Source organism: Balaenoptera ricei, chromosome 3 (assembly GCF_028023285.1).
Source record: "Balaenoptera ricei isolate mBalRic1 chromosome 3, mBalRic1.hap2, whole genome shotgun sequence".
Lineage (NCBI taxonomy): Eukaryota > Metazoa > Chordata > Mammalia > Artiodactyla > Balaenopteridae > Balaenoptera > Balaenoptera ricei.
The window spans coordinates 106,973,638-106,999,831 of NC_082641.1; the positions used below are offsets into that span (position 1 = coordinate 106,973,638).

General features: G+C 33.6%; 1 protein-coding gene across 1 annotated transcript in view; it reads left to right on the plus strand.

Moving 5' to 3' along the window:
* Positions 1-26,194, plus strand: part of SLC12A2 (solute carrier family 12 member 2) — a 109,965-nt gene that overhangs the window by 78,091 nt on the left and 5,680 nt on the right. The window contains exons 18-25 of the mRNA XM_059916998.1: positions 9,611-9,717; positions 12,940-13,019; positions 15,332-15,457; positions 18,259-18,306; positions 19,768-19,890; positions 21,386-21,497; positions 23,284-23,370; positions 24,647-24,782. Of these exons, the coding sequence (XP_059772981.1) occupies positions 9,611-9,717; positions 12,940-13,019; positions 15,332-15,457; positions 18,259-18,306; positions 19,768-19,890; positions 21,386-21,497; positions 23,284-23,370; positions 24,647-24,782 (819 nt within the window). The remainder of the gene's footprint in view (positions 1-9,610; positions 9,718-12,939; positions 13,020-15,331; positions 15,458-18,258; positions 18,307-19,767; positions 19,891-21,385; positions 21,498-23,283; positions 23,371-24,646; positions 24,783-26,194) is intronic.

Sequence of the window (26,194 nt, forward strand, 5' to 3'; positions counted from 1 at the left end):
GTGGTATTGAAGTAGAGACAGACAATTCAACTAAGTAGAAATAGAGCCACTCATATAGGAAATTTAATACATGACAGAGGTGACATTGAAAAGATGAGCTGGGATAATTGATTATTTATGTGAAAAAAATATATAACACATCCTTATAAAGACCAAACAAAAAAACATTTCCAGATAGATTAAAGACCTAAACATGAAAGGCAAAATTTGTAAGCTTTTAGAAGAAAATAGAGAATAATTTTATGATCTTGGACTAGGGAAGAAGTTTTTAAATGAGACACAAAAAGTTGAATTATGAAGAAGAAACCAATTATTTTTTAGTTAACATTTATAAAGCTGGGCTTCTAAAGAAAGCATGAAAACAAAAAATGAAGCCACAGACCTAAAGAAGGTAATGTTACCAGCAAAAGAATATGGTCCACAATATATAAAGAAATACTAAATCTATAAGAGGAAAAAAGAAGAGCAAAAGACATGCAAAGAAGAGGAAATCTAAATGACAGAAGTAAAAATTAAAACCACAGTACAGCTTTATTCCATACCCGTCAGATTGATCAGAATCAGGTCTGCCAATACCAAGTGTTAGAAATGGTGTAGAGCACTTGGAAATCTTTGCACTGCTGTAGTAAATGTAGACTGGACAATCACTTGGGACAGCAACCTGGCAGTATTCTGCATCTTTGAAAAGTGTGGATATCCTGAGACATTCCATTCTTAAGTGTATACCACAGAGAAATTTTACACATGTGAGGAAGGCTATGTGAAGTTTCATAGCACTATCATTTCTTACAGTGAAAAGGAAATTAAAGTAACTTCAACAGCCATTAATCACATTATTGAAAATTGTGGCGTAATCATGCAGTGGAATTCCATATAGTGGTGAAAAGGTACTATACATATCAATGAGGATAAACCTCAGACAGAAATGTTAAGGAAAATAGCAAGTTAAAATAAGAACATGAGTAATATGAAGATATTGTAAATTTTTTTAAATATGTAACTTAAAAATTCATACATATATATGCCTAGATAATGGAATATATAGTAAAAATACAAGGAGATCTTGAAAAGGACACATTGGGTGCTTGATGTGTATTTGTGAAGTTTATTTTCTTAAGCTGAGTGGTGGATACATGATTATTTATTACTTTATTCGCTTTTGTATGTGAAATATATAAATATTTCAAACGGAATGCTACCCCTAGTCATAAGGTTGTTTCTAGTGGGTAAATCTTGCTTGCTTTTGTGCAGTTTATAGGAATACTTTGATAACTACTCTATGTATTTAATAAATGTTATGAAGGAAATGAAAATATTTACTTACAGCAATGGTTCTTAACTTCAGCCTGCATCAGAATCACGTGGTGGACTTGCTAAAACACAGACTGCTGGGCCCCATCTTTACAGTGATTCAGTAGGTCTAGGGTGAGGCCCAAGAATTCGCATTTCTAACAGGTTTCCCGGTGATCACGCTGCTGCTGCTGGTCCAGTCCAGGCACTACACTTTGAGAACCACTGCCCTCGAGGTTTTCTGCGGTATAAATGATGCTATCGTAAATTGGCCGAGCGTTAGGAACCATCCTCCTTATTCATTCTCCTCTGCCTAACATACTCACCCCCGAGGGTCATGACAGTTTCACCAGTGTGGGGCAAAGGGTGCATGCATAGAACAGTGTCATTTTGAGACTGCCCTGTAAACCTGGCAAGTGCTATTCCCTTTACAAAGATGCCCAGGAGATGGTTTATTCCAGTGGCAGAGCTGTCTGAGGAACTGTTTAAAATATCCTTACAGATAGGTGAATTGCCTCTTTAGAACTAATCACTGAAATTTTAGTGTAAGTTGCCACTGAGTGTACTTCTCTTTCCTTCAAACCTTCTCGAAACCTGTTACATAAAGTGGCAAATGCCTTTATATCTGTTAGAGGTTTATAATCTTTGTCAAAATAGTTTTTTGGACATTGATTTCTTTATACAGTGACTTATTTTATAGTTCTAGAGGTGCTGTTTTAGATGGGTTTGTTTTACTATACTTTACATTCTGACTTTTCATTTCTTTGTCCCTTCATTTGTCTAGTTATTAGTTATAATCATAAGCATTTATTTAGAGATTCACTGTTTTAAGGAGAGGTAGTCTTGTCAATAACTTGCTTATGGAGCCCTTTGGCAGTAATACATTAACACTGCTAACTTCTTTGTTTAAATGGATTTTTCTTTTCTTTTCTTTTCTTTTAAAGGCAGGAGCCACTTGATTGTCAATCCAATTTTAAACATTCATTTTAAATTAGCAAAAAACTATTGTTTTTACAAAAAATTCAGATTACATCATGATGCCCTTTAAATCAAGTAGATCTCATTTAGTCTTAGTGTAGCTATAACTACCTTTTTTCCTGAGCAAAGCTAGTCTAGAATTATCCTGTAATATATGCTGAGTATTTCTGAAGCCTTTCCTCTTCTTCATTAGCCACATTTTGAGGTAAACAGCAATTTTTTTTTAAATTTTCTAAACAAAAAGTAGACCGAAATAACATTGCCAATAAGAATATTTAAAATATAAATTATACCCAAGTCCTGTAGCCCCTTTCCAAATATATATACACACATATATATAATGCCATGATATTAAATTAACTAATGATAATTTAAAGCCATCAATATTAGCTCAACTTTAAAAACTAACCATCTAGAACATGAAGCCAAAACTCGGCACTTTCGTCAGTGATTCTTTTTTTTTTTCAACCAATATTTTATTATAAATATTTCCATTGTCATCAACATTCTTTAATTAATGTAACGTTTAATGACTATTTTTAATGGATTTAGCATAATATGCTAAAGCAATTTTTTTTAACATCTTTATTGGAGTATAATTGCTTTACAATGGTGTGTTAGTTTCTGCTTTATAACAAAGTGAATCAGCTATACGTACACATATATCCCCATATCTCCTCCCTCTTGCGTCTCCCTCCCACCCTCCCTATCACACCCCTGTAGGTGGTCACAAAGCACCGAGCTGATCTCCCTGTGCTATGCGGCTGCTTCCCACTAGCTATCTGTTTTACCTTTGGTAGTGTATATATGTCCATGCCACTCTCTCACTTCGTCCCAGCTTACCCTTCCCCCTCCCTGTGTCATCAGGTCCATTCTCTACATCTGTGTCTTTATTCCTGTCCTGCCCCTAGGTTCTTCAGAACCATTTTTTTTTTTTGATTCCATATATATGTGTTAGCATACGGTATTTGTTTTTCTCTTTCTGAGTTACTTCACTCTGTATGACAGACTCTAGGTCCATCCACCTCACTACAAATAACTCAATTTCGTTTCTTTTTATGGCTGAGTAATATTCCATTGTATATATGTGCCACATCTTCTTTATCCATTCATCTGTCGATGGACACTTAGGTTGCTTCCACGTCCTGGCTATTGTAAATAGAGCTGCAGTGAACATTGTGGTACTTGACTCTTTCTGAATTATGGTTTTCTTAGGGTATATGCCCAGTAGTGGGATTGCTGGGACGTATGGTAGTTCTATTTTTAGTTTTTTAAGGAACCTCCATACTGTTCTGCATAGTGGCTGTATCAATTTACATTCCCACCAACAGTGCAAGAGGGTTCCCTTTTCTCCACACCCTCTCCAGCATTTAATGTTTGTAGATTTTTTAATGATGGCCATTCTGACCGGTGTGAGGTGATACCTGATTGTAGTTTTGATTTGCATTTCTCTAATTATTAGTGATGTTGAGCATTCTTTCATGTGTTTGTTGGCAATCTGTATATCTTCTTTGGAGAAATGTCTATTTAGGTCTTCTGCCCATTTTTGGATTGGGTTGTTTGTTTTTTTGATATGGAGCTGCATGAGCTGCTTATAAATTTTGGAAATTAATCCTTTGTCAGTTGTTTCGTTTGCAAATATTTTCTCCCATTCTGAGGGTGGTCTTTTCGTCTTGTTTATGGTTTTCTTTGCTGTGCAAAAGCTTTTAAGTTTCATTAGATCCCATTTGTTTATTTCTGTTTTTATTTCCATTCCTCTAGGAGGTGGGTCAAAAAGGATCTTGTTGTGATTTATGTCAGAGTGTTCTTTCTGTGTTTCCCTCTAAGAGTTTTATAGTGTCTGGCCTTACATTTAGATCTTTAGTCCATTTTGAGCTTATTTTTGTGTATGGTGTTAGGGAGTGTTCTGTATTCATTCTTTTACATGTAGCTGTCCAGTTTTCCCAGCACCATTTATTGAAGAGGCTGTCTTTTCTCTATTGTATATTCTTGCCTCTTTTATCAAAGATAAGGTGACCATATGTGCGTGGGTTTATCTCGGGGCTTTCTATCCTGTTCCATTGATCTATATTTCTGTTTTTGTGCCAGTACCATACTGTCTTGATTACTGTAGCTTTGTAGTATAGTCTGAAGTCAGGGAGCCTGATTCCTCCAGCTCCGTTTTTCTTTCTCAAGATTGCTTTGGCTATTCGGGATGTTTTACGTTTCCATACAAATTGTGGAATTTCTTGTTCTAGTTCTGTGAAAAATGCCATTGGTAGTTTGATAGGGATTGCCTTGAATCTGTAGATTGCTTTGGGCAGTAGAGTCATTTTCACAATGTTGATTCTTCCAATCCAAGAACATGGTATATCTCTCCATCTGTTTGTCTTGTCTTTAATTTCTTTCATCAGTGTCTTATAGTTTTCTGCATACAGGTCTTTTTGTCTTCTTAGGTAAGTTTATTCCTAGGTATTTTATTCTTTTTGTTGCAGTGGTAAATGGGAGTGTTTCCTGAATTTCTCTTTCAGATTTTTCATCATTAGTGTATAGGAATGCTAGAGATTTCTGTGCATTAATTTTGTATTCTGCTACTTTACCAAATTCATTGATTAGTTCTAGTAGTTTTCTGGTAGCATCTTTAGGATTCTCTATATATAGTATCATGTCCTCTGCAAACAGTGACAGTTTTGCTTCTTCTTTTTTGACTTGGATTCCTTTTATTTCTTTTTCTTCTCTGATTGCTGTGGCTAAAACTTCCAAAGCTGTGTTGAATAATAATGGTAAGAGTGGACAACCTTGTCTTGTTCCTGATCTTAGAGGAAATGCTTTCAGTTTTTCGCCATTGAGAACGATGTTGGCTGGGGGTTTGTCATATATGGCTTTTATTATGTTGAGGTAAGTTCCCTCTATGCCTACTTTCTGGAGGGTTTTTATCATAAATAGGTGTTGAATTTTGTTGAAAGCTCTTTTTGCATCTATTGAGATGATCATAGGGTTTTTATCCTTCAGTTCGTTAATATGGTTTATCACATTGATTGATTTGCGTATATTGAAGAATCCTTGCATTCCTGGGATAAATCCCACTTGATCATGGTGTATGATCCTTTATTGTGCTGTTGGATTCTGTTTGCTAGTATTTTGTTGAGGATTTTTGCAACCTTTTTCATCAGTGATATTGGCCTGTAGTTTTCTTTCTTTGTGACATCTTTGTCTGGTTTTGGTATCAGGGTGATGGTGGCCTCGTAGAATGAGTTTGGGAGTGTTCCTCCCTCTGCTTACATTTTGGAAGAGTTTGAGAAGGAGAGGTTTTAGCTTTCTCTAAATATTTGATAGAATTCGCCTGTGAAGCTATCTGGTCCTGGGCTTTTGCTTGTTGGAAGATTTTTAATCACAGTCTCAATTTCAGTGCTTGTTAGTGGTCTGTTTATATTTTCTATTTCTTCCTGGTTCAGTCTTGGAAGGTTCTGCTTTTCTAAGAATTTGTCCATTTCTTCGAGGTTGTCCATTTTATTGGCATATAGTTGCTTGTAGTAATCTCTCATGATCCTTTGTATTTTTGCAGTGTCAGTTGTTAATTTTCCTTTTTCATTTCTAGTTCTATTGATTTGAGTCTTCTCCCTGTTTTTCTTGATGAGTCTGGCTAATGGTTTATCAATTTTGTTTATCTTCTCAAAGAACCAGCTTTTAGTTTTATTGATCTTTGCTGTTGTTTCCTTCATTTCTTGTTAGTGTTTCTTAAATATGAATCTCATGGCAGTACTTAACTAAATTAGGTAACCATGATGTTTGGAAATGTTTTTACGTAATAGTCATGACAGAAATAAAAAGCCACATACTATTGGGGAAACAGTTGTTCTTTCTGCTACAGTAAAAATGGTTATGATGATACACAGAAAAATATTATAACAAACTAAATGCCTTTCTTGTCAGCAAGTTCTGGTGGAAGATTCACAGAAAACATTGCTCACGATTCAAAAAAACAACATGGTGAGAATGTTTTGATTGAAACTGAAGCTATTTGTAATAAGCTTCAGATGACTGCATTTTGCTATATCAGTTTCAATTATGGAAGTCCACGAAGAACTGATTTTCTATGAGCCAAAAGGAATATGTTCCAGAGAAGACATATTTTCAGTAATGCTATTTCTTTAAAACACATGATGTTTTATGGAAACTGAAAACATTACTTCTAACTGAATAGGTACTTTGCTTAGAATTTACAAAGGATTTAGGATGACTGATAGATGTGAAATTTCTTTACTCAGTCATTCAAGGGAAAGTTATTACAATAATGAAGTTGAAAACAGAAGTGCACAGAGTACCTCAGAATGTTACTGTTAATTTTACAAAAATAAAACCTTTTAATTATAATAAGATTGTGACCAAAGTTTGTGATGAGAAAGGGTGTAACTCTGACAGTGTTTTGTACCATCAAGAAGTTGCTGGTCATCTTGTAGCTTACTTCATTAAAAAACAATAAAACTTGAAGATATTTCTTGGTTTTCTTTTACCAAAAAACACAAAAAAATCAAAATTATGTTGTGTGGTTAGTGGCTACCTTGCTATGTAACGGTTTTTAAAATAAAAATAAATATTCTTTATCTGTCTCCTGAGGGCAAAGCGTTATTTATAGTAGAGTGGAAAAAATAATCTTATTTTTTGAAAGAAACTTGTGCATGGATAGAACATTTCGAAAATGAATGTAAACTTTACATGGTTAGGCTTATTTCTTGTGTTCCCTAATTGTCCAGAGTCTTTATGACAGTGTCTGGCACATGGTCAGCACTTGGTAAGTATTTGAATTAATTTAATCTTTCACAAAAAATGATTTAAGTATATCACCTATAAAAACTTAAGTATGACCTCATGACATAAAATATTAATTCAAAATGGATCTAAGATCTAAATATAAGGGCTAAAACCATAAAGCTCTTCAAAGAAAACATAGAGGTAAATCTTCATGACCTTGAATTTGGCAATGGATTCTTAGATATGGCACCAAAAGCACAACAACAAAACAAAAAAGTAAACAAATTCAACTTCATCACATTTAAAAACTTTTGTGCATCTAAGGACATTATCAAGAAAGTGAAAAGACAATCTACAGAATGGAAGAAAATCTTTTTACATCATATATCTGATAAGGTTTAATATTCAAAACATACGTAGAATTCCTAAAGCAGCAACAAAAAGACAGACAACCCAATTAAAAAATGGGCTAATAACTTGAATAAACATTTCTCCAAAGAAGAAATAAAGATAACTAATAAGCACATGAAAAACTGCTCAGTATCATTAGTCATTAGAGCAATGCAAATCAAAGCTACAGTGAGATACCATTTTACACTACTAGCATGTGTGTAATTAAGTAAACAAACAAACAGGAACTAACAAGTGTTGCTGAGGATGTGGAGAAATTGGAACCTTTGCCTTGCTGGTGGGAGTGTGAAATGATGCAGCTGCTGTGGGAGACAGCTTAGTGGTTCCTCAAAAGTCTAAACAAGGAATTACTGTATATCCAGCAAGTCTACTCCTAGGCATATACCCAACGAAATTAAAAGCTGGGAGTCACACCCATATTTGTAGGCCAGTGTTTGTTGCAGCATTATTCACAGTAGCCAAAAGATAGAAACAACCTAAGCATGTATCAACAGATGAATGGATAGACAAAATGTGGTATACACATAGAATGGAATATTATTCAGCCATAGAAAGGAAAGCAGTTCTAATAGATGCTGTAACATGGATGAACGTGGAAGACATTATACTAAATGAAATAAGCCAGACACAAGGGACAAATATTGTGTGATTCCATTTATAGGAAATATGTAGGATAAGCAAACTCATAGAGACAAAAGTAGATTAGGTGTTATCAGGGCCTGGAGGGAGGAAAGAATGGGTAGTTATTACTTAGTGTTTACAGAATATCTGTTTAGGGTGATGAGAAACTTTTGGAAATAGATAGTGGGGTTGGTTGTACAACACTGTGAATGTAATTAATGCCATTGAATTGTACATCTTAAAATGGCTAAAATGGCAAACTGTTTTATTTATCTTTTACCATAATAAAAAAAAATCTTAATGTCTGTACCCAACCTTGGGAATAGAATTTTTAGTGTGTTTTAAAATATTACGAAAGAGGACTTCCCTGGTGGCGCAGTGGTTAAGAATCCGCCTGCCAGTGCAGGGGACGTAGGTTCAGGCCCTGGTCCGGGAAGATCACACATGCTGCAGAGCAACTAAGCCCATGTGCCACAACTACTGAGCCTGCGCTCTAGAGCCCGCGAGCCACAACTACTGAGCCCGTGTGCCACAACTACTGAAGCCTGTGCGCCTAGAGCCCACACTCTGCAACAAGAGAAGCCACTGCAGTGAGAAGCCTGCGCACCACAATGAAGAGTAGTCCCCACTCGCTGCAACTAAAGAAAGCCCATGCACAGCAACAAAGATCCAATGCAGCCAAAAATTAATTAATTTTTAAAAAATTACAAAAGAAGAAATTAATTGGATCTGGGAGCATATTTGTATAAGCATATTGAATTGCAACTCTACATGAAGTTGCAAGAAAAAATTGATGGAATTCTGAACTGTAGCCAACAACGCATGTATTCAATTTGGACTTCTGCTTCTAGGTTTTAATGGCAAAATATGTAACTGGGAATACCACTGTATTGTTATGATTTTTATGAAAGGTTAAGTATATTCCATCATCTTTCCCTTACTAAAAATGAAAATTCTGATAAATCATAAAAGTACAAAATATACATTTAGAACTTTTCAAGTGTTTAATTTTATCTTCTGTTTTTGTGTATGTTTAATCATAAGTAATATTATTAATGTATATATAATTTATAAATATGCATGCATTGGATGCTCAACTATTTTTGCTGATAAGGGTACACAATTTTATAATGTTTAGGGACTTCCCTGGTGGCACAGTGGTTAAGAATACACCTGCTAATGCAGGGGGCACTGGTTTGATCCCTGGTCTGGGGAGATCCCACATGCTGTGGAGCAACTAAGCCCATGCGCCACAACTACTGAGCCTGTGCTCTAGAGCCCGTGAGCCACAACTACTAAAACCCACGCGCCTAGAGCCCGTGCTCCACAACAAGAGAATCCACCGCAGTGAGAAGCCCCCGCACCCCAACGAAGAGTAGCCCCCACTCGCTGCAACTAGAGGAAGCCCATGCGTAGGAACGAAGACTCAACACAGCCAAAAATAAATAAATAAAATAAATAAATTTATAAAAACACATTAAAAATAAAAATGTTTAGAGGCTGTCCATTAGGATATTGTCATTTAAAAAGCATTTTGTGAATGGCATATCTTTAAAGTTGTATTTTTTCTGTGTTTTAGGCTGCTGGTCTTGGGCGTATGAAACCAAACACACTTGTCCTTGGATTTAAGAAAGATTGGTTGCAAGCAGATATGAGGGATGTGGATATGTATATAAACTTATTTCAGTAAGTATCCTTTTAATTCAGTAACTTAGTTGATTCAGAAAATATTAATTTTGAAAGCTTGCACTGGTTTTTGAAGTCTGTTTCTCATATAGTCTCTTCTAGTAGAAGCATAAGAATGAAAATAATCATTTGGAATTTATTTACATTTCTTTTTTTAAAATGCACTTATATGTTTGCTTTTCCACCCCCTTGAAGTACTAAGTTCTGAGTTTACTATTCACTTTTCAGTGGTATTTCCAATGATGTTTATAAGACAGCTTAGTTTTGATTTACATCACTTTAATTTCCTTCTTACAGGTTGTCTAATGAGTTCTTATCCTTTTGTTACTTTGTCTTTCTGATTTTAATCTATCCATGTTATTAAGTTTTGGATACGTATCTGTTTAATCTATTACAAAGGTGTTTTGGAACTGAGTTATTTAATAAAAAGAATAAAATTTCTTTCTATTTTTGTCATATTTTGTTTTTAATCTTGAAAAGTACTTTTTCTAGTATTCCTAGTATTTATTTAGCAAATCTCTTTATCTCATTCACACTGTTTTATAGAGGATAAGGATTCCCTCTTAGTACATCATACTTGATTGAAGAGTAGTCTTTTTCTTGTCATAGATGCTGATGAAATAGAACTGTTCACTCCTTATAAAGTATTTCTTTATAAAAATTGTCATTTTAAAAAAAAAATTTATATTTGTCAAAATAACTCTAGTACCAGATTCAAATCCTATTTCTCTGTGAATTTTTATCTGTTTATCCTTAACTCACTGGAGTTATTTCCCTTCCTGGAGCTCCTATTGTATCTGTTGGTAGAACCATATAATTATTTGCCTGTATCACATATAATGCTTTTGTTTTCATAGCTACCTTGATACATCTTTGTGGAAGTAACCAGAGCTCATACTTTACTTTCATAAATCTCTTTGTATTCATTAGTAAAATATACGATAGTTAAGATTTCCCAAGTAATTGTTAAATGGTTTTTAGTAAAATTCAAGCTCTGCTGGTTTGTCAGAGGTTGTGACTGGTCTTTGGCTTTGGGTTTGTTAACTTTTTCGTAAACAGCACTTCATTCTCCCTTTCTAATTCTGTAGTCTGTACTTTGTATGCATGGGGATTAGGGAAAGAAGGAGACTGTGAAAGAAAGACTACATCATGTGGGCCTTGAGCCAAAGAGTATGCTTTTTCTCTTTGAAGATTAAGACCAGTGAGATGGAGTAATTATCCTAGAAAATAGAAAAAGTGACATTTTTGCAAATAATTCATTCATTATTAGTTGTAGTTTGTCATAATGGGAGCACTGAAAGAAAGGAGTCTTTTCTGACACTGATCTTTTAGGAACTGAAGTAAATGTTTGCTCTGAGAGTCCAGTATTAATCCAAGTATTATATGTCAAGCAGCAGTTTAAAGATAGGTAAAATATTGCTCTCTGGTTTCTGGAACCATAGACGTTGATGGCTATTTTAAAGCAGTGATACTGCTTACTGTTTTATCTTGTGACACTTATGTTCTGGTTGTGATTTTAACTACCTTGAACAGCTGAGGTATACTTTATTTACTATGTATGTATTAACAGTATGGAGGGTCTGAAACTGTAAATCAACTTCTATAGCTTAAAGAAATTATATAGATTATAGAAATTTCCATACCTTATAGCAAAAACATTTAGCTCTTTTAGTCTGAAGTAGACTAAGAGCTATATATTCACTGGATTTTCTTTAAGGAAATTGATTTTGATTCAATTACTTTATTAACTATTTTTTAAAATACTTGTAGTTATTTCTTCTCTAATAGTTAATTAGATCTTTCACAGTACAGCAGAGGAAGGTTAACATGTCTATTAATTTTTTCTCCAGTGAATCTCTCTTGACCTTGGTTAAAATTCAACAGAAGAATCAGGCCAAAATTGTCTCCCTGTGATTTAAAACAACAATGACAAAAGACCTTTTACAATGACATATTATACCATGAACACATTCTTCTATTTATCAATAGGAGCAAAAACTTGATCATTTTATTAGTTTTTAGCTTTTTCTTTTTATATGCCTAGCTATAGGTTAATGTATCATTTTTATATGCATATAATGAATATTGATTACTTGTATAATTAAAAATAATAATAAAGGATAAAATCTAAGCCTGTTGCACTCCAGGGAACAACCTGAAGTTTTTTGTTTTTTTTGTTTTTTTAAAAAATTTATTTATTTATTTATTTATTTATTTTATGGTTGTGTTGGGTCTTCGTTTCTGTGCGAGGGCTTTCTCTAGTTGCGGCAAGTGGGGGCCCCTCTTCATCGCGGTGCGCGGGCCTCTCACTATCGCGGCCTCTCTTGTTGCGGAGCACGGGCTTCAGACGCGCAGGCTCAGCAATTGTGGCTCACGGGCCTTGTCGCTCCGCGGCATGTGGGATCTTCCCAGACCAGGGCTCGAACCCGTGTCCCCTGCATTGGCAGGCAGATTCTCAACCACTGCGCCACCAGGGAAGCCCCCAACCTGAAGTTTTACAATTGGAAATTCTTTCAGTAGATTTAAAAACTTAGGTCTACATGATTTATGATCTTAACTAAAGTTTCTGGAATTTAAGTCTGGTTTGAGAGTTGTCTTCAAGGTTTTAATGTATTTTACTTGTGTATAAGATGTTCCTGTTTGTGTTTTAAAAAATTAAAAGGGCATGTGAATACATGTCTGCAAATGCATATATAACCTTAGGACTACTTTTTAAACCTGTTTTGTAAAAATTTTTGAATTACTTGAAAAGCACCCTTCTTTCATAAATGATAAGTGATCCCTTCATATTCTACAACCTGCTCTCATTCTCAGAACGTGTCTTCTTTGTCTTCATGTATTTCTCTTGGCTTTAAAGGTATAAGCCTAAATTAACTATGATGGGATTATTGAAAGTTGTTTTTCCATAATTTTGGTCTGTTTCTGATAGATAAAACTACAGTTACTGCTTTAAACAGCTGCTGTAGGTAGAATATCACTACTATAAAGATCTACACTTAAGTAGATTTTAGCAGTATTACAGAAAAGGAAAAGGAATGGTGTAGGATTTGAAACTAACATATGGATGTCACTGTAATTTTTAAAGCATATTATAAGAATCAGATACTTAAAGCTGAAAGTTAATTTAGAGATCATCTACTATTGCCTTCATTTTATAGAGAAAGAGACAGACAGAAATTTTTGTGATTTAAAAATTTTTTTATTATTTTTTTCTTGTTACAGTGACGCCTTTGATATACAATACGGAGTAGTAGTTATCCGCCTAAAAGAGGGTCTGGATATATCTCATCTTCAAGGACAAGGTAAATCTTGTTTGAAATACATTTTTTATCTTAAAAATATAAATTACTTTGTTAGAAAATTATATATAATTCTACAAATTCTTTAATAATTTTAATATTTACCATCTAATATGTGTCATATACTTATTGTATGGCATTTAAAGATCAGATCTGATTGGCTCTACCAAAGTTTGTATTTTCTCTTTGTACCAACCTGAACGGTGGCTAGTAATTATTAGTAGAATAAAATTCAATTCAAATCCTAAGTTTAAGTGAAACAAACATTAGTTATGATTGTAGTTTGGCCAAAGTTATAAAAATACATGATAAATAAAATAATCAGAGGAAAACATTTTAGACATTTTCATGTTTATGGAAGATATACTTTGTACATAGAGGCATATTAATAATGAAAAACTAAACTTTGTTATATCATTTACTCTTTCTTCAGAAAAGACTCTATATAAGTATATTTTTTAACTTTATCATTTTGAAATAATTATAGATTCACAAAAATTTGTGTACCCTTCCTCCAGTTTCCCCCACTGGTAACATCATATCTGTAGTTCTGTATCAAAACCAGGAAATTGACATTGGGACAATTTACATACCTTATTCAGATTTCACCAGTTTTACATACACTTGTGTGTACAAATGTGCACACAAGCACATGTGTGTGGTTCTGTTTCACTTGTCACATATGTTGTTTCATGTAAGATACAGAGCTGTTCCATCACCACAAAGATCTCCCTTGTGCTACTGCATTATAGCTTCCATTCATACTCTTTCCCTGTTCTCTAACCCCTGACACCCACTAATCTCCTCTCAAACTATATAATTTTTTAAGCTTTTAAAAAATTTTTTTTCATTAAGCTTAAAACCTATTAAAGTATACTTAGCGCTTTTGCCAACTTTATAAAAACTATGGAAAATTCCATACCCTCTAATGATTTCCTGGTAGCTTAAAAAATACTGTAAGTTTAAGAAAATTTGCATACCTAATATTTTATCCTTATCAGTTAATTAACCAGGTCATCAAAATTAGCTAAGGCTAAATAGCTGAGAGGCATATAATGAACTTTCGTCATCTGGTCATGTGTTTAAACTGTTCTAATCCTCCCACTCCCTCCACCACTTTAAGGGTATTGTACATTTCTGAAAGGAATGCTTTGAGGTCTTTATCCATGTAACACGAAAGTATGGCCTGCTGAAAATGCGTTTTCTTACTCTGGAGTAGGCCTTGCAAAATACTATTTATTATGCTTGTTATGCTCTAACAGTAATTTTGGTTTAGGATACCTGTTAACTCTGCATAATTATTGGTAGTGTTCCCTTTCACTCTCAAAAACATCACAGTTTGGCTAATAAATGATATACTCTGTAATTTGCTGAGATTTAAATGTGATTGGAAGTTCAAGAAAATATTTTCAAGTGTTTATAATCATAAGAATTGTTTTGAAAGCCTCCTTATTCATCATTAAGATTTGGAGACAGGAATTTGCTTTGCACAGGGCTTAAGAGCATAGGCTGTAGAGTCAGATATGCTTTAAAAATTCCAGCTTTTTCTCTTAGTAGTTTTGTACCTGGGGCAAATTTGTTGACTTCCAAGCCTCAGTTTCCTCATCTTTATTCATAGGGCTATTGTGAAGATACTGCCTGTGAAGCTCTTAGCATAGTGCTGGCACCGAGGCTTACATACTTTCTATTGTTATTTCTCTTAATATACACATATTAGTGATGAGGATTATGGATAGAAGATCAATTTCATATTATGTTTGTCTTTATGATAAATCTTTTTTATTGTGGAAGCTAAATGTTTACTAACTCCTTCCCAAAAAACAGAAAATGAAGAAAGTGATTTAAAAATAGAGATGGCACTTTCACCATGAGCTTAGGAAAGAACTCTATCCCCTAGTTTTGGCTCTATAGTCATGGGTATAATTTTTCACTGTTGTCTGTCATCTTATATGTAATGAACATTTGTCACATTCTACATTTTTTACATGTGTAAATGACTTTTAGAGTAGAGTTGATTCACATTTTATACATCATTCTTTTGTCTACCATATTCTTATGTTCTGTACATCTTAGTCATTACTGATTCCCCATCACCTAATTCAAATGTCTGACAGTTAGTTGTGGCTAAAGATATTTAGTTGAATAGTCATTTCAAAATTGATTGTCACATTTGTTTATAATAAGAAATTATTTGTTATAAACTTACCATTATCATTATAAACTTTGCTTAAAATTGTCATTTAATTGATATTATACCATGATGCCCTCTTTGGTTAAAAGATTCAGATAACATTTTGAATACTTTATGTCTACAGAAGAATTACTGTCATCACAAGAGAAATCTCCTGGTGTCAAGGATGTGGTACTAAGTGTGGAGTATAGTAAAAAACCAGATTTAGATACTTCTAAACCATCTAGTGAAAAATCCATTACACATAAAGGTAATTTTTATTCAAACAAGAAATTTTATTAATGTTTTAATTTTGGAAGAAATAGTTTTTATTCTATGGCATGTCTTACAAAGTAACCAGTTCTCAAACGTGTATTGTTCATTTCTAGTTGCTCAGGTAAAATTTATGCCTTTCAAAAATGGCTACAAATGATTAATTATTTTTAAGGTATTAAGTAGATCACAGAACAGAAACCATGCCAGTTAATTAAATACTAATATGCTCTTGTATGTTTTTATTTGTACTTAATTTTAATTTGAAGCATTGATTAATCTGAACTTGGAAAGAAACATGGTAGTTTTGGAGTAATGTGTGTATAGCATATGATAACACTGAAAGGAATGAGGTTTATAAAATTAGTTTACATAATTTTTTTGGTAAATCAAGATACTTCAATACCAGGGGTTTTGTTTATGTGCTGAGATACTGAGAATATTTTTACATCTACTGTACCTGGTATTGTTCAGGTAAAACAATGTGGTAAAAAATCAAGTGCAATTTTATTCCTCAATTTAATCTCCTCCCAAGAAATGAACAATTTACGTTTGGCTGCTGAACTGTTGGGCCATAATTACAGACATAAATACTCCTGGTGGCTAATGTGGTTTAAGCCACAAAAAGATTTCCAAATCTCCTGAGACTTTGGGATAATTTCATCCACAAATCTCTATGTCATGTTTATGAGAAGGAAAGAGGAATGACTTCCAAATCTCACTCTCCTACCCTCACTCTCCTACGTCTGTTCAGTCTAGTATCTCCATCTGTCCTACTCCCAGCTGACATGCAACAAGAAAAATCTGCACTGTAAATCATCAAACCGTATCATACTTTTGCTTCCTGTAAAATAATTACCATTCTTTTTCTGAAATTGATAACCTTGGATAACTCCTATCTCTGAAATCTCTTCTAGATTATTTAGAAGCATTAATGTTGCTTTTTCTTTCCTCCTTATTTACCTTGTTTGCTTAGAGTAGTGGTAGTTGAGAGTTTAGTTGAGACCCACTTTCCATATCAGTTCTTTGCTGGCTTGATTGTAATTTTTTTTTTCTATTTCACCTCAAAATTCTATAAACTGGTTCTGATAACTCTTCTTATGTTCCTGCATTTATTTTTAGTTTGTGGTATACATTCTTTCATTTCCTCTTATTTGTTGTTGTCCTTTTCTCTTGCCTAAAACAGATCCTTTCTTTACGGAATCTGTTAGGAATTAATAGGTAAAACTGTGATAGGAGGAGAAGAAGTAATATATTTATCAGGCATCTACTGTTCCTCTTACATTGTAGTAGATGTTATCCATTCATTAGCTCATTAATGTATGTCACAATCTTATGAAGTCTATTTTTATAGAGTAGGGAACTGGGTCAGTACATTTCTACTCATCTTTTTATTATAAAAGTGTAAATGCCTTTAACTTAGTTTAAATCATTTTTCAGTGTCAAGATTTCCTTGACATTTCTAAGCTCTTTGAAATGAATACAGAATGTCCATAGTTATATTTATAAATGTTTTTTATTATCATTAAAGATAGATAATATCAAATATCTACTTTATATGAACAATAATATTTAATACTATTAAATTAAATGTAATAATTGAAATGTTTCTTGTTCCATAACAGGCATAAAAATTAGCATTCAAAAATAGCATTTATTTTATTTTGTGTTTATTTTCTATTTAGCCAATTATTTTCAAAATTAGTATAGAAAATATAGGAAAGTTTATATAATTTTAAACGTCTTCAGAATTATAAACATTCTGGTATCGTTATTATATTCGGTACGTCTGTCTTATTGAGGCATGCAGTATGCAGAGGGACAGAAAGAGTACCCTTTGAATATGTGTTTTGTGCTAGGCACTGAGCTGTGTGCATTAATGCTTGCAATATAACAACCTTAAGAGGTAGGTATTGTTCACCCTTTTAACAAAAGAGGAAAGTGAGGAGTTAAGTAACTAGCTTAAGGTCACACAGCTAGAAGAAGGGTGAGAAGTAATCTTGGAATGCTGGAAGTCTGACTCAGAGCCCACTGCAGTGTACTCTTTCCTGTCCAAGTTGGGAGTTTTATGTGCCTTAAACAAATAGTACAGCTTAGAATACGAAAAAAAATTCAGATTAGGAAAACTATTAACCCTAGGAAATATTTATAGATATGTAAATATAAATGGACCGACATATGCTATATACATGCATATACACACACATGTGTATATATGTGTATATATATACATATACATATATGTATATATATAAATTTATGTATTTGAAAAATCACTCCTGTATAACCTGGCATTTTATATAAACCAAAAGACTCTTGTCTCTGATCAAACTCCTAAATATTTCAAGTGGTGATTAATTTTTACAAATACCAAATATCTATTAAGTGTTTCTAAAATTACTTGTCAGTCATTTACACAGTGATGCAATGGCATGTTTGAAATTTATGTATTACTTGCAACATCAGTTTTATAATATCATATTTCTACTCTATAAGCCAGAGAAACTGATTTCAAGTATGAAAGTTTAAAAGTTTAAAAATTCTAAAGTTTTTGTCAGTTTTACAGGAATGAAATTTAGGGGTGGCTGTTACTCAGCAGCCCTGCTGGAGGAGTCTAAAATATGTTTGCTTTTTCAAATCCTGAACACTCAGTGTAGAAAATATCTTCAGTCTTAATTATTTTTCACACTGTTTTTTCATACTGTGTTTTATTTATAAATGTGTTCTAGTTACATTTTCATTATTTTATTATTAAGAAGGCAATTAACTTATATTTTGTGTTTTTTAAACATAATCTAGATGAGGAAGAGGATGGCAAGACTCCAACTCAACCACTGTTGAAAAAAGGCAGGCATTTTTCATCATTTTATTTTAATCCTTTTCCTCATACTGTTAATTCTTTAACTCCAGTCTTATTATTTTCTTTCTTTACCTTGGTTTTTATTTCCATGGTGAGGTGATGTTACAGTTTTTTATTAAATGCAGATTAGAAAAATTATCATTAGGCCAACTAAAGCATTAAATTATCCCAGGAAAAGGTGATATATCAAAGACAAATTCTTTTAAATCAAAGACAAATTCTTTTAAATCATGGTAGTATTTCAGAAATATTCAAATCCTGAAAGTCAGTATTTTAATTTTTAAATTTAAACTGCATGGTTTAGATGATAAGTAGAGACACTGAGATAAGGTTTATTTACAGTGTCACTTGCATTCTTTACCATCAGTTGTACCCAGCCAAGTCCTTAATTTTGATACTAATATATTTCTCATTTCAAAAACTACAATATTTCTCACAGTCCTGCTGCGTTTGGGAGATACAGTCATGTCAACGTACATGAATTTTATGAGAAGGAGATAGAGGTGAGAGTTATGGAGCAGTGTGGTTTGGTAGCCATATTATTTCATCATGCAAAATCATTCGTCATGTTTTGCGTACATCATGGCAGCATGAAAAGTGAATGATAGACATTCTACAAAAGTGATCAGACTTCCTTCTGTGGATTTATGCTTTTAAAATTTGGTGTAGGGATTTCATTGTAGTCATTTGCTTGCTCACAGAGTCAGTGCTGATTTTTTTTTCTTCCTTTGTAATTCCTGGGGATACATAATGGGAACTCCCTTGATAAATTGTTCTTTAGACCTACAGTAGATGGGTGCCCTTCCTAGGAGTTCCCACAGTCTTTCTGTGGTTCAAAGAAAGATGTGGTGGTTATATGGCTTTAGAATTGGGCCTCACATATTGAGGGGACAAAAGTTAGGTAAAGATGAGGGAGTTTTTCCTTAGACTGAGAGGTTTCATTGTGATAACTGCATGATTGTATTGTTATGTCTCCCATTTCTTTCTGTCTTTTATATTACAGATAACAACGTTACATTTAAAATTTTTTTTGAGCTTTAAATTATTGAGAAACCAGATTACAAAAGAAATTATGTTGATGGAACGGGCATAAGCTTAATTTGCCCAGTTAGCCTGAAACAGCTTTTCAAAAATCAAAATCTAGCAATCATAAATTTCTTTAGTAGTTTTTATGGTTCTCTTTCATTCAGAATGCTTCAAAATATTAGAAATTAGGCAAGATAATTTGGATGAGTTTAGGTATTGTACAGATATTATTTATCTGTAACCATTTTAAAAGTATATTTAAATTGTAAACATCTATAACCTCATGATTGATGTCATATATACAACTATCTACATTATAAACATTTGAATATACAAAAGTTAGGGAACTATGGGAATTTAGCAAAATATACTTTAATATTTACCTCCTCCCTAATATCTTATTTTTCTGCTTGATCCTTCAGAATCCAAAGGCCCTGCTGTGCCTTTAAATGTAGCTGACCAAAAGCTTCTTGAAGCCAGTACACAGTTTCAGAAAAAACAGGGAAAGAACACTATTGATGTCTGGTGGCTTTTTGATGATGGAGGTAAGGTTGCTAACACATGTTTTTAAGAAGTTTAAATTTTCTGAAGTTGTGGGGGTAGTACTAGGAAATGGTGTATACTCTTCATTGACCCCATTCCCGTTAAGCCAGGTCCCCCAAAGCAACAGGATTAGTTCCAGAATCAGGCATCACACTTCATTGTCCTGTCCCTTCAATATCCTTCAATTTGAAAGTTGCTCAGTCCTTCCTTGAGCTTCATGACTTTAACATTATTTTTTAGATATTACAGACCATTTTGTAGAATGTCACTTGATTTGGAGCGCTGTCTAATGATTCATCATAATTAGTTTCTGTGGGTAGAAATATCACAGAAGTGATGCTGTGCCCTTCTGTCTGTGTCTTATCACGTGGCACATAGTGTTGATTTGTCTCATCACTGGTGAAGGTAGCTTTGACCATTGAGTAAGGTGGTTTTCCCCAGGTTTATATACCGAAAAGTTATCGTTACCCCCTTTTATGATTATATTTGGGGCATGGGGAGTTACTTTGAGACTATGCACATATACCATCGTTACTGCTATTTTTGGCACCATCTTTAGCATCCATTGATATTTCTGCCCGAATTTATTCTTGCTGTTACTATTGTTGTGGTGTGTTTGTGGTTTCCAAATGATGATTTTTCCAATCCCGTCATTTCTTCATTTATTAGTTGGTGTTTAAATATAAAGAGGAGCTTTCTCTTTACTTCTACGTGGACTTATGGATTCCTATTTTATTCAGTGGATTATGATTTTTTCATTCTCATAGTTTGTTTTGATGTTGTCCCAGATTTGGCCAGCAGTATCCTCTTTAGGATAACTTCTGTGTCCATTTGTCATGGTCCAATCATTCTTTATTTTCTGATAAAATAAGACGTTCCAGGCTCAGTTTTGTACTTTACCTACACCAACACTTGAATCACCCTTTATCCAAAGAGGCTTGATTCCTTTTAGTGGAGAATGGTATTTAGAAACAAAGGTCAGGGCATTAGATATGCCCATTTCTACTAGGGTGTCACTGCTCCCAGGCCCTGTTAGTGGACAGATGTAGGAAACACACACACACACACACACACACACACACACACACTTATTTGTATATACAGGTATAGATTGAAACCACTTCCATTGCAACACTGTAGGGTTCACTCCAGCTTCTCCCTTTTTATGTTTCTCATTCCATTGAGAAACATGGCTCCCGTTAGCTTCAGTGAATACTCTCTTTTCCTCAGTCCTGATATAACCAGTCTCCCTACCCTGCCAGGCCACTATCCCATTTCTTTGCCTTCCTCACATGGGCCCTGACTCCACTGGGCCTCCCTCCTTATTCAGGCCTGCCAAATGGCTTTTTGACTGAATTATTAAGGAAGGACTGAAAGAACAATTTTGTTTCATATTGAGTTATAATAAAGGTGTTTTTAGCAACTAACTTGAATTAAAAGTTCTTAATTGAGAAATTAGTGTTTTAATAAGGGATTTGTTATAATTTTATGATTCAGGTTTGACCTTATTGATACCTTATCTTCTGACTACCAAGAAAAAGTGGAAAGATTGTAAGATCAGAGTATTCATTGGTGGAAAAATAAACAGAATAGACCATGACCGGAGAGCGTAAGTCTGTTTTAAATTGATGGGCATTTATCTAGTAGTATTTCATTATTTCAATATAGATTTGATAGGGAAAACAATTAGACAACACAGAAAATGTCATGTTGCTCTGCTCTGTAGTGAAGCTGAAAAGTCTAGTTAAACAAGTAAAACCTCATTCTCTTTAATTTAGTCTTAACGTTTAAGTTTAGATTCTTGGTTTTACTTATATGTAATATTTTTTAATATATTGACATTTTAGAAAATCTTTATTAAATACTTCCAGCATCAAAGTGTTAAGCAGCCTTTTTAAAAAAAAAATCAGGGTAAAAAATACACATAAGTGATATTCGTATATGTGTTATATTTTGTAGACTTCTAGACAACAGAAATGCAGGATGGCATTGTCCATTTTCTTATTTCTGTCTGTCCTGTCACAATTCTAGTTCTGGTTTCATTGCTTCTCTAAGTACACTGTGTCTCATCTCTGAACATTTTGTAATATATCGTGCATATTGCTCCCAATTTCACGTTTAGAAAGCAAAGCTTTGATCATGTGATGCCTCTGCCCCAAATATTTTTAACTTCTTCTCTGTTACACACCATAGAGAGTCTAGGCGACAGGGCCCTTTATAATCTGTCCTCCTGTTTCCTTTCTGTCTATATCTCCTGTTCCCCCAAATACGCCTTATACTTCAGTTCACATTTCTGCATCTGCTCTAAACAAACATATGATTTCAGACTTTTACTTCTTTGCCTGCTCTCATCTGTCTACTACAAATAGTTCTTCACTTGCCTCCCTTCTCTGTTAAAATAACTCCATTCTTTAAAACCCCAGTACTTATTGTCACCTTCCTCATAACGCCTTCCCTGTTTCTTTCTAGTTGTTACATTCCCTTCCTGAAACATGATATACTTGATACCAATCATTACATTCTGAGGCTTGAATTATATTTATTTTCTTATCTTAGATTTGAGTTTTGTGGGTCCTACAACACATATTAGGCATTTAGTAGATTTACACTGGAGTTGAGCTAAGTGTTTATACATTTCAAATCATGAATTATGCAAGAAATACTAGTAATTTAAAAGTTAAACCTATAGCTTGTTTGTTTTCTGTTATCTTAATTTAGAAAACTCATTTTATTAAAAATAAAATCCTGTTTTGTTAATTGCTTTTCCTGTATGTGTGTTTCAACTTTTTTGTTGTTACCACCAAAGTTTAATTGCCAACTCTGCCTCCAAAAAGGTATTTATTTACTGAAAATTTAGAGGCTTATTGGAGCTCCTTTTCATGTTTGTCCCAGTTTTAAGAAAAAAAAAAGCTGTGAACTTAATCTGCCATCAGTTATAGCTTCAGTTTTGCCCGAAAAGTCAGAGTTGGACCTTGAAATATGCCTTCTTCGTGGATAGAAGAATAATCCAAAAATAATTTTTAAATAACTGTGTACTAGTTTTTACTGAAATACATATACTTACCAATATAATTTGACTAAAATTAACTTTAAAAAAACTAGTTGCCATTCAAATTTCGTTATTAATGTCTTGCTCTGTCCATTCATTATTGGATACTAAGGAGAGATTCAGAGAAAGTAAAAGAATACAACACAAGTTTCTACTCAGAATTTAGATGTCTACTTTGTGAATGAACAGTAACTCATTTAGATGTCTACTTTGTAAGTTAATTCAGATGGACTCTGTTTAGTACCTGGTAGACTTTTCCTATAAATCATATAGATTCAGCCCTAAATAGAATAAGAATACTTCTATATACATCCTTCATGTGTCTCAATGCTTGCTTTTGTTCTAGGATGGCTACTTTGCTTAGCAAGTTCCGGATAGACTTCTCTGATATCATGGTCTTAGGAGATATTAATACTAAACCAAAGAAAGAAAAGTAAGTTATTGGATTAATTGCTTTGTATAAATTTCTGATTCTTATGGATGACATACTCAGACACCCTAACAGATCATTTAACTTAAACTAATTACCTGGGGATTTTGCCTGCTGTTAGTTACATGTGAAGTCAACTTGTTTTTAATCTAGCAGATAGTTGGCATGCCTATTGCAGATATTGAAGTAAGTCTAAAGGGTTTTTAACATTTAGAGAAGAATTCAATTACTGATTTACAAGTAGTTTTTGAAAATCATTAGTGCCACAGAAATTCCACATGGTTCTTTAAATTTCCATTGTTCATTATGACCACTCAGTCCTTACTCCACCTGGGTAATACTTTCCACTATTTTGTTTTTTTACTAAAATAGGGGATAAAAAAAATCTAAGAATTTGCCTATAGTAATTGCATTCAGAATTCTCAAGAGTCAAAGAAAAGTAGACTCGTGGACTATTCTACCTGGAAATGGTATATGGAAGTTGTTATAATTATACATATTTATATTACTGTACATAATTTTAATTACTCTCAGATATATGTTGAATATATGATGAAGCTGGTATAAAGAATTCATTTTAAGTAGAAAACAGTAAGGTATACCCTGTAAGGTTGTAGTCAGGGAGACATTTTTTTTCTCTTATAGAACAATATGTACTAGGAGATTTGTATGAGACTGATTCTGAAAAATAAGTTTTTCACATTCATAGAGGATTAGAATGCTGTTCATGTTCTTCTACTATCTTTTGTCCTATTTAGTATCTTTGGACCTACAGCTTAATTCTGCATCTTAAATGTTTAATATCTGCCCTTTCCTCCCTTCAAAATGTTCTAGTACCTTTTCTTACACTACTTCTCTTCAGTGGTACTTGAACTGGGAAAGCAATTGAGTGTTTTGAGTAAAGGAGTAACACAATTAGACTTATTATTTAACAGGATCATTTTGGCTTATGTGATGAAATTTATTTAGGTTGGCGGGCTGGGGTATAGGAGCAGGGGCAGATACAAGGAAACCTGCATTAGCAGTTAAAATTGCAGTTCTTTTATTATGAATATGGTTCTAAATTTCTAATCAGTTAGAGAAACTATTATTGCTATTATCAAAATAAATTGCCAGAGTGATTGTTATAGTCAGAGTATGGAAGGGAGCACAATAGTTGGAAAACACTAACTTCTGAAGTTATAATTATACTAACTTTTCAAGTTATAATTTAGTGTTTAAGATCTTACTGTTAAGTAATTCAGCATAAGGTTAATTATCTGTATTCTGTTTTTCTAAGTATTGTAGCTTTTGATGAAATGATTGAGCCATACAGACTTCATGAAGATGATAAAGAACAAGATATTGCAGATAAAATGAAAGAAGATGAACCATGGCGAATAACAGATAATGAGCTTGAACTTTATAAGACCAAGGTATTCTTTCTCTCCTGCTTCCTTTTCATTAATCTTCCATGTGATTTTTTAAAAAAAATACTTAAGACATATGTATCAAGAACTGCAGTTGGACATTAAAAGGATCATACACCATGATCAAGTGGGGTTTATGCCAGGAATGCAAGGATTCTTCAGTATACACAAATCAATCAATGTGATACACCATATTAACAAATTGAAGGAGAAAAACCATATGATCATCTCAATAGATGCAGAAAAAGTTTTTGACAAAATTCAACACCATTTATGACAAAAACCCTCCAGAAAGTAGGCATAGAGGGAACTTTCCTCAACATAATAAAGGCCATATATGACAAACCCACAGCCAACATCGTCCTCAATGGTGAAAAATTGAAACCATTTCCACTAAGATCAGGAAAAAGACAAGGTTGCCCACTCTGACCACTATTATTCAACATAGTTTTGGAAGTTTTAGCCATAGCAATCAGAGAAGAAAAAGGAATAATAGGTATCCAAATTGGAAAAGAAGAAGTAAAGCTGTCACTGTTTGCAGAGGACATGATACTATACAGAGAGAATCCTAAAGATGCTACCAGAAAACTACAAGAGCTAATCAATGAATTTGGTAAAGTAGCAGAATACAAAATTAATGCACAGAAATCTCTAGCATTCCTATACACTAATGATGAAAAATCTGAAAGTAAAATTAAGGAAACACTCCCATTTACCATTGCAACAAAAAGAGTAAAATACCTAGGAATAAACCTACCTAAGGAGACAAAAGACTTGTATGCAGAAAATTATAAGACCCTGATGAAAGAAATTAAAGATGATACAAATAGATGGAGAGATATACCATGTTCTTGGATTGGAAGAATCAACATTGTGAAAATGACTCTACTACCCAAAGCAATCTACAGATTCAAGGCAATCCCTATCAAACTACCACTGGCATTTTTCACAGAACTAGAACAAAAAATTTCACAATTTGTATGGAAACACAAAAGACCCCGAATAGCCAAAGCAATCTTGAGAAAGAAAAACGGAGCTGGAGGAATCAGGCTCCCTGACTTCAGACTATACTACAAAGCTACAGTAATCAAGGCAGTATGGTACTGGCACAAAAACAGAAATATAGATCAATGGAACAGGATAGAAAGCCCCGAGATATACCCACACACATATGGTCACCTTACCTTTGATAAAGGAGGCAAGAATATACAATGGAGAAAAGACAGCCTCTTCAATAAGTGGTGCTGGGAAAACTGGACAGCTACATGTAAAAGTATGAAATTAGAACACTCCCTAACACCATACACAAAAATAAACTCAAAATGGACTAAAGACCTAAATGTAAGGCCAGACACTATCAAACTCTTAGAGGAAAACATAGGCAGAACACTCTTTGACATAAATCACAGCAAGATCCT